Raw genomic sequence first — 9,915 nt, 5'->3', positions numbered from 1 at the left:
CAGAGCACACGAAGTATTTTTTTTTCTTTTTTTGTAATTCAGCGTCTTTTCATTCAAAGTCTGCATATATAACTAGTATGTTTTTTTCTGATGAAATCATTCGATGTTAAGGAATTCTGCAGATGTAGAAATGATAAGATCTAAATAACTGGAAATATGGTGTATAAAACGATAATGAGCAAAGTATGCGGTGGGAAGCAGAGTCAGGAATGAAAGTAGCGCGAGCATACAATGTTGGCAGCATTTGACTCGGATTCGATTATTGTAAACAGAGCAGTGCTTGTGTTTGTTGGGTGGTGTAAGTGTTGAGGTTAAGTCATTTGTTCGGTAATTGAGTCTCGTTTACTGGGGAAGTGACTTAATAGTAGAGTCGCATCAAATTTGAAAACTTAGTTTACTCCAACAATATAGTTTGTAATTATCATTATCACCAAAAATAATTCATTTGGCATTCTAGAATAGACAGCTAAATACAAGCAGTGGCCCACGTTCAGTGTTACGGTTCTTCATTCTTAAGTTCGAAATGACTTTATCAAAACCGAGAGGCGAACTCAGGCAAGTTCGGAAAAAAGAAGATTCCAAGAATAAACCCAAAGCTACATCACCTAAACCTGATAACAAGGAGGAGCAAACAAAAGACAAACCACCGTAAGAAATTATACATAATAGTTGTTTTGGCTACTTTGAAGGCCATTTTCGCAGAACTGTTTGCCTATTGTTGTACAAGAGTTTCTGGCAACTTTATGCCCAACTGAATTTTCCTCGCTATCAAACTTGCACATCGAAAGGGGATTAGGCCTAGGAGAAAGCTGGGAAAACAAAAGAAATTTTCCATTTGCAAACACCGAAATTAAATTTAAAAGCAAATAAAAATGCTTCTTTCATAGCAAATATGCCAACTAATGTTCCCGTGACCAGGTTTTGTTTAAAAACTTGTAAAATTTTCTATTGCAATGGCGAAATTGTTAATATTGTATCATTAAATCTGTAAGTGAATAGCATGCATTTGTGCACGAAAACCAGCGATATTAAACAGCATGGAAGCTTCACACTGTAATTTTATAAATGTATGATTTTCAACTAATTTGTATGGCACTAAACATCTAGCTAATGTAGCAGTTAATAGTGACATTTGAAAACCAGAAAAATTACAAAGCACAACTATGAAGACAGATAAATACCTTATTTTAGTCTAACAGGAAGTGACAAGATAAGTGAGAAATCCAGTCTAATGAAAAATGAATACGATGAAAATTTCAGGATCCCTTTAAGTGCACACTATGGTAGCATTAAATATGGAGAGCTTGTTGTATGCTTAACAGTATCCCACTTTATTTTTTGGTCAGTGTAGTAATTACCATTAATTCAGTTTTCTATGAAAAATATCTGAGAAAACACCAATTTAAAAGATGATGTAGATTCTAAATAAATGCAATATAAACGTAGTCCTTAACAAGCCAGTTATGTTAGTGTCACATATTTCATGTACTTCAAAGAACTTGGTTCCTTTATATCCTATTTCTTTCTTCCAACCTTCTATTTCTCACTGCCCACATTCATCGCCCTCCGTCCATACCCCATCCACATGATTTTCTGTTCCTTTCTTTGTTGTTACTTTCATGTAACAGAGATACATATCTTTGCAGGTCTCCCCTACTAATATGTTATTTGAATGTTAAAGATTATTATTTTCTCTTAGCTTCTTTTTTCCCTTTTGTTTTGTTTTTTATTCTTATTCTTGTCAAGACATGTATACTTCAAAAATTTGTTGGTGACAGGTTCAGCATCAGTTTTGATGCTGCAGTGAAACTGTTTCTTCTAAATCAGGGTTTAGAGAACAAAGGATTTAAGAATGAAATATTTTAGTCATATTTCATTTTACAAATTACTAGTGTAGTTCGTTTGCTCAACATCCATCTATTTTGTGCAAATTTCTGTAATGCACTGAGTGGCAGAGCATATTTTTTGTTGTACAACAAATAGGCCTATACTAAGACTTCCTCCCTCTACAGGAGAATGAGGAAAAATGTCTGTAACTATTCATGTGTGTGAGCTGTTACTTGTCTTCTTCGATCCTTTGTAAGTGATATTCTGGATGCTAGAGTGTGTTGTACCTTGACATGTGTATCTTTCATGAGATGTTAGACATTTCTTTTCATATGTTTATCAGTTCAGATTTTGAAATCTCTGTTACTCTTTAATAATAATATTTTAAATGCTCTGTGTCATCTCATCATGTTTCATAGATCACATCAAAAAGGGGAACCTTTGAGGGTTTGTAATGGAACAAAACATGCATTAAGAAAAATGTACAACCAATTCATAAAACCAAATAAAGGCACCACTTTGATGATACTACTGATCTCTTTGACCTACCAAACTGCAAAATTGGTTGATACATTTAACTTACTTATCAAACATGAAATGTATGCCTGCAGCCCCATAAATGTGGCTGTTGTAACAATGGAAATTGGGAGTGTGATCATGGAAATATAGAGGAAAGGCCAGCAAATAAGTAAGGGCCATTCCGTGCCAAGTGGTGTAATATCGAGAAATGTTCCCACATGACCATCATGGATTTTGATGAAATTTTGTATGAACATTCACACATGTTCTCAATGAACACTGGTAAAGCTTCAGTTTCAGAAATTCAATACTTGCAGAGATATAGTCACTTGTTTGAAACCATAGCACAGTTTCCAATAGTGCATCCTTGAATTTTCAGCAACTTTGAGATGAGATATCTCTGTAAGTATTTGCATGAAAGAATCAAAACTTGGCCATCTTATACAACTTTTAGAGCTCTTTCTAGTAAAATATTAAGAAAAGGATTTCTGAGCAATTTTCATATAGATAATTTGAAGCAAAGTTGGGCAAAAAAATAGCTGTTTAAAAAAAATGCGAACTTTAATTTTTTATATCTTCAAAAGTAATTGTGGGATGTACATGAAACTTTGCACACCATAACTCACCAACACAAGGTCTTAGAATATAAAATTTCGTTCTCCTATTGCTTTCCATTATTTCACAAATCTAGGGTGAAGTTGACGATTTTTCAGAAAGTGCAAAAAATGGGTATTTTTAGTCAAATTTTTCAAAAAAGTGTTTTCTCCAAACTCTTCTGAACTATGGTCATTAGAAAGAGCATATTCTAAACTATCTAGAAAAATGGATTTGGTTTTGCAATGCAAGCATATAAGGCCCTAAAAAGTAGCATCATCAAAGAGACGCACTGGAAGTTTGAACACATTTTTCTGGCACTCAAATTATACCTGAAATCTTTTATTTTGCCTTATACATGTTTATTAATGTCTGGGATAAGTTAAATAAGAAGTCTGATGAATAGGACCTAGCTTAAGTCCGAATAGCAAAAGAATAAAAATGGAAACAATGTTATTTCTTAATTGTCACCTCGCCCCCCCCCCCCCCCCGCCCTCTCCCTCTCCCTCCCTCCCTCCCTCCCTCCCTCCCTCCCTCCCTCCCTCTCCCTCTCTCTCACGCGCGCTTATTATTAAGAATGAATGTAATTCGTGAAATTTATTGGCATAATCATCTAATTATTAGTTGCCTGTTTAATGAACAACACCAGCTTACTGATGGAAAAGAAGTGTATAAATGAGTTGCTATGGTCCATGGTGGCTTAACCACTGCTAGTTTCATTTCAGCTGAGAAAATCAGCATTCCCATAGCCATAGGGGCCACGCCCGATAGCTTAGCAACAACAGCCACAGGTGGGTTTCTTTACCACAGGGCCCCAAGCCTGATAGTAAAATTATTTAAGTTGTTGTTGTTGTGGTCTTCAGTCCTGAGACTGGTTTGATGCAGCTCTCCATGCTACTCTATCCTGTGCAAGCTTCTTCATCTCCCAGTACCTACTGCAACCTACATCCTTCTGAATCTGCTTCGTGTATTCATCTCTTGGTCTCCCCCTACGATTTTTACCCTCCACGCTGCCCTCCAATACTAAATTGGCGATCCCTTGATGCCTCAGAACATGTGTAAAATTAGAAGGCACTCTTGGGTTCCTTAGGTTGTTTCCTCTAACCTGTTTCAGTTTTTGATATGCTACATTAATTTTCTGATGAATATCAAGAGGAATGGTGTATTGCTGGCCAGACGAATTTACTGATGGAGCTGGAATAACTGCAATAATGTGGTGCTCCGAAACCCAGCACTTGTCACTTCTTGGTGGCCAATAAAATGAATTTGCTGGACCATGTGGGTGCATAAAGTTTATTAATGCATCAATTTGCTCTGTGGAGGTCTCACAGATATTCCCAATCCACCACAGGTTTTCATAGATGCATGCAACATATTGTCCTGGTTGGAGAGCAGACATTAATATGCCTCCTTCATTACTGTGACCCATTTTAGCTAGAAAAGATGAACAATCATTTGAAACTCTGCTGACCTGAATTGTTGTTTCATCAATAGGTAAAAAGTGATGATTTTCTCTAGTGCCTGCTACAGTTTGTCCAAGTTTAAACCTCTCTTCTTGTGACACAATATTTTTTTCAATTTCATCTTTACTGACGAAAACAGATTTAATTCCATTAATGTTTTCAGAGCAGAAGTGAAACAGATCTAGGGGAGTAAGAATTTGTCCATTAACTGGCCGTTGCAAGCTTGCTCTTGCTGTTAACCGCTTTGTTGTACCTCCAGTCCCATCACAAGGTGATTTCCCGTGACTAGTAGCAAAAAAATTCCATTCGGCTGTCATTTGGTTGTTAATTGGTAAAGCTAACGAATTTGAATGCTAAATAAAGTTGAGGTAGCAGATCTATCTGTAAAATTGCCTAATGTTTACGTTCATGTCATATTCAAACCCACTTTTCATGACAAAAGCTAAAACTGGATGGCAGATTCGGTAACAGTGCATTAGATGATGAACAAGCCTCAGAATAGTGTTTTGATGCATGTTATGTACAGATATAGTTACATCAAATATGAAAAATGCAAAGTGGGGCCACTTCATGACTTTTAGCCAGAAATTTAGTATTTTAGGTTATGTTAGAATTCACTGTCGATAAAATAGCCACGTGTAAAGTTAAGTCATTGCTCTGTTTTTAATTGAGGAACTCTGTTGGCTTTCTACATCCAAGAGACAACTCACTGTGAGATGCATAATTTAATTCCATGTTTGTCACCATAAATGCATATTTCAGTGTATACGCCACATTAGATAACTGCCACAATCTTTTCAGTGGTGATAATTTTTCATGTACTACCTCCCTGTGGTAGAGTGGAGCTCACAAACATTCTGGTTTATGTTTACTGCAAGCTGCATGAGTGGACCCAGATCATGGTACAGTCAACACCTACAAAACATTGCCAAGCCAACGCCAGCTTTGACTGCACCATTCTGTTAAATGCCTCATTTGGATGTTGGTGCATCGACTCCTAGCTTCAAATGAAATGAAGCAAAATTATAACTTACCAGACACACCTTCAAGCAGTTTCTGTGTTGCCTAGTCCACTGAAGATGTGCAGCTTTATGTTCTGCTGTGAGCAGTGGCCTTTTGCAAGGTAACCATCTCCAAATATCCATTGCACACATTTCCCTTCATAGTATTTTCTTGGAAACTGATTGAGGTGGACCTGTGTTTACTGGCAGCAACAATTCCTGTCGGGTTTGAAACTGATTGTTATTGACAAGGTGTGACACTTGTCTCCAGGCCCTGCCAGCTAGAATTGTTTGAAGACCAGACCACATATGCTGTGTTACATGGCCGTGAGTGCTTTTGTTGATGTTCATCTTATATCCTCCTTTCAAGATCCTGTCCATTCCTTTCAGCTGCCCTTCCAAGTCCTTTGCTGTCTTTGAGAGCATTTCAGTGTCATTGGCTAAGCTCAAAGTTTGTATTTCTTCTCCCCTGACTTTAATTCCTGCTGCAAATTTTTCTTTTGTTTCCTTTACTGCATGCTCAATGTACAGATTGAGAAACATAGGGGATAGGGTACGAACCTGCCTCACTCCCTTCTCAACCACTGCTTCCATTTCGTGCCCCCTACTCACATAACTGCCATCTGGTTTCTGTACAAGTTGTAAATACTGTTTCTCTCCCTGTATTTTACCCCTGCTACCCTCAGAATTTCAAAGAGAGTATTCCGCTCAGCATCGTCAAAAGCTTTCTCTTAATTCTACAAACGCTATAAATGTAGGTTTACGTTTTGTTAACCTATCTTCTGTTATTAGACGTAGGGCCAGTATTGCCTCACATATTCCTACATGTTTCTGAAATCCAAACCGATCTTCCCCAAGGTCGAATTCTACCAGTTTTTCCATTTTTCTGTAAAAAATTTTGGTTAGTATTTTGCACCCATGTTTTAAGGGGGTTGGAACTTTAATAGTGGCAACTATTTATTTACAGCTCGTGCAAAATAGATATGTTTTTCAAAGTTTTACCTACCTTCAAAGTAGTCACCAGCATTGTATATATATCATTACCAGTGATGCGGAAGTCGTAGGATACTCTTAGCAGTGCCATTTGTGTTGACAGTTTGAGCGGCGCAGTCTACTGCCCGACAAATTTGTAGCCCTCGTATCAAACTATTAGTTTGGTAATATTCGTACCTATCAGCACCTGCTTTCTTTGGAATTGCATTTATTATATTCTTTTTGAAATGTGGGGGGTACCACAGAAATCGTAAATCAGGATGACCAGACAGGGCAAACCCCACCCTCTTTAATATGAGGTCAATGTCTTAACTACAACACTGCTTCATCCATTGGTCCTTATTGTACAATGTTCTTTGATTTATACAGAATTTGCTCCAAGTAACTTACAAAACATAATTTTGGTCTTCATTGCTGTACCCTCTAAGGACACCTGCAGGTGATTTGCTGCTACTCTCCTTGCACCAACTCTAATTGCTAATTGGGTCAGAAAACTGACTCCAGCCCTGTAAACGTGCACCAGTGCCCCATGAACATGTTGATATCCTCTCCTTCATACACCTGAAAAATTGAGTCAGCATCCACCCATGATGAGGTGGATGTTGAATCCGTGCAAATGACAATACATAACTATCATACACTACAGATTGACAGTATTATGAAAAGGATAGATTGCCACTCGTTATAGGCTACAGAGTTGATGTTAAGTGGCAGACAGGCACAACAAAATTACCGATACACATTTGAGCTTTTGGTAAAAATACCTCCTCCTAAAGTAGAAAGAAGCACAACTCACACTCATGACCACTGTCTCTGGCCACCGAGGCCGGATTCAGGCGAGTAGCGATCCGTCCTTTCTGTAATATGGTTGTTATTTTATCCAGTGCAAAAATTGCTCGCAGTATTTATTTTATTTGTGTAATATATCTATTTGTTGGAGTGAATAAGCAAGAATTTAGGTAGTTGTAGAAAAATATCTAGAGTATGTGCTGTCATGGTGTTATAATTTTTGTGAATTATTTAAATCTGCCTATTATATTTAGGCCCTAATTTAAGTGCGGGCAGATTTGGCCCCCTTAGACATCAGTGAGACAACTTTTCTCATTAAAATATTTCTCAATGTGGCAGAAAGAAATGCAGTTTCTGACCGTTTCTACTGCTGTATTGTGTTGCCATTGTTGTTTTGAAATAAATCTCCTTTGTTGTTCAAGCAGTTCTAATAAAATGTCTTGTCAGTATCAGAGGTTTCACACAGATGAAGAGGTGTCAGCTATAATAAATGAAGCAATTGAAGGTGATGAAAGTGATCCACAAGATGATGATACAGTTGTGACATTTGATAGTGACGCAGCAGTAGAAAATGAGTAAAGTTCACAGAGTTCATCCCCTGATGAGCAACATGCATCTGCTTCCAGCATCATTGTTACAGCAAAAAGCGGTAGGGAATATATTACTGCGCCTCCAAGACAAGTACACAGGTCTGTACAAAATATAGTTAATTTTCGTGAAGGTTTGACTCATGAAGGCTTGACCTCTAATGTGTCAGAATCTTTCAAAAAGTTTATAACTCCCGAAATAATGAAGATAATCGTGGAGTATACAAACCAAGTCTGCTGCTCGTGGTAGTGTTCTTGCTTCCCGAGCACGGGGCACCGGGTTCGATTCCCGGCGGGGTCAGGGATTTTCACCTGGCCCAAGATGACTGGGTGTGTTGTCTCATCTTCATCATCATCATTCATCCCCATTACGGTCGGAGCATGGCAACGGCAAACCACCTCCATTAGGATCTTGCCTAGTACGGCAGTGCGGGTCTCCCACATCGTTCCCCTATGCTCTGTCAAGTAGCATGGGACTTCATTTCCATTCCATACAAACCAAGAAGCTTGTAATAAGAACTTAAAACTTACAACCATAGAAGAAACGTATGCCTTCATTGGTATTTTGATACCAATGACACTAGACTGCATCTTGAGGACTTATGGGGGAAAGTACTGTGAAAGGATATCTACATAGCTACAATGAGTCGTATTCGATGTGGAGAACTTGTGTCCCTGATTAGATTTGATGATAAAGAAACAAGAACCGAAAGATGAAAGTGAAGTTTTTGACAAAATTGACAAAATGTTTGTGAAATACTACCCACCAAGTGCAGATCTAACGATCGAATAGATGCTCTCCCTATTTCAAGGAAGATGTCCCTTAAAAAGACAAGCCTGGGAAGTATGGCATATAGATTAGGATGTTATCAGACACACACACACCCGGTATGCTCTAAAAATGGAAGTCTATGCAGGGATGGATGAGGGACCTGCCAAGGAATGGAGTGCAAAGGCAATTGTTAGACGCCCAGTGAATCCACTGGCAGGAATTGGAAGAAATAAACGACAGGTCGTTATTAGACTTCCATGGACCTATCCGAGGAGCTTTACAATGATGACAAGTTAACTTTGGCGAGAACATTGAAAAGTAATAGAAAACACATACCAGAACAGCTAAAGAAGGTGCAGGGTCGGGAGCTGTATTCCTCTAAGTTCTTATTCACAGATCCGAAAACAGGCAATGCACCAGTTACTGTTGTTTCATACATCTCCACACTGAAGGCTACGAAGAATCTCCTACTTCAACAAGGTGGAAAAGTCAACAGAGAAAAAAAAAGAAACATCAATCTCTACTACAATGAAACCAAAGGGGCATGCACAGCATTGATCAGATGACGTGTTGTCCATTATTAAATTCCTCCAGGTATTTGGACTAATTGCTGAAATTGTGAAGTGCAGTATTTGCTTTGAGAACATGAAGTTGACCAGAGCTCCGGCACCTCTTCGGACCAGGGATGGGGGTATATGTGGCGGTGACAGTGTGATAACATCTGGTGCTCCATTGGATGCAGTACGTGGTTCGAGAAATCTAGGCTGGCCACGAGAGAGATTATTTTGCTGACATACTATTTCTCTTATAGGTCCTCGATTAGTTTTAGAGTGCATGGGACTGGGAGTGAGTGAGAGAACAGTGTTAGACTGGTTTCCTTTTTGTAGGGAAGTGTGTTCAGAGTATGTGAAGTACAGGGGTAAGTTGGGTGGGCCGGGAGTGGTGGTTGAGATCAGCAAGTCGCAGTTTGGAAGAGGAAGGGTAAATCTCTGTTTGGTTTGTGGGTGTGGGGGGCTGTTATTTGGGGGGGGGGGGGTGTATGCTGACTGTGTTTGTGGCTGTGTTTTCATAGTTTTGTAGGGCTATACTAAGAGGGAATTGGTGGAGTTAATTGAAGAGTGTATTGAGGAGGAGAGTACTGCAGTTTCAGATGCTTTTTCGTCTTAGAGGGGTTTAGGGAGGAGGGGTTTTAATCATTTAGTTGTGAACCATAGTTTAGAGTTTATAAATTATGAAACTGGGGCATGTACTGATACAATAGAGGGGTTTTGGGTGTCAGTTAAATCAATCATCGGATAGGGAAGAGACGCCTTCTAACCTGCAGTCTCATCTAGATGAGTATTGCTGGTGGCAGAGTGTCCTTGGGGATT

General features: G+C 38.7%; 1 protein-coding gene across 1 annotated transcript in view; it reads left to right on the top strand.

Moving 5' to 3' along the window:
- The first annotated feature begins 262 nt into the window (after positions 1-262).
- The window catches only part of LOC126176957 (2-oxoglutarate and iron-dependent oxygenase domain-containing protein 3-like), a 45,837-nt gene continuing 36,184 nt past the window's right edge, over positions 263-9,915 (top strand). Inside the window, exon 1 of the mRNA XM_049924165.1 lies at positions 263-648. Coding sequence (XP_049780122.1) covers positions 524-648 — 125 coding nt within the window. The 5' untranslated portion in view covers positions 263-523. The remainder of the gene's footprint in view (positions 649-9,915) is intronic.

The sequence above is a fragment of the Schistocerca cancellata genome, chromosome 3 (genome assembly GCF_023864275.1).
Source record: "Schistocerca cancellata isolate TAMUIC-IGC-003103 chromosome 3, iqSchCanc2.1, whole genome shotgun sequence".
In the NCBI taxonomy this organism is placed as follows: Eukaryota; Metazoa; Arthropoda; class Insecta; order Orthoptera; family Acrididae; genus Schistocerca; species Schistocerca cancellata.
Note: the sequence above shows the minus strand (reverse complement) of the source record. Positions and strands in the feature narration are given on the sequence as shown.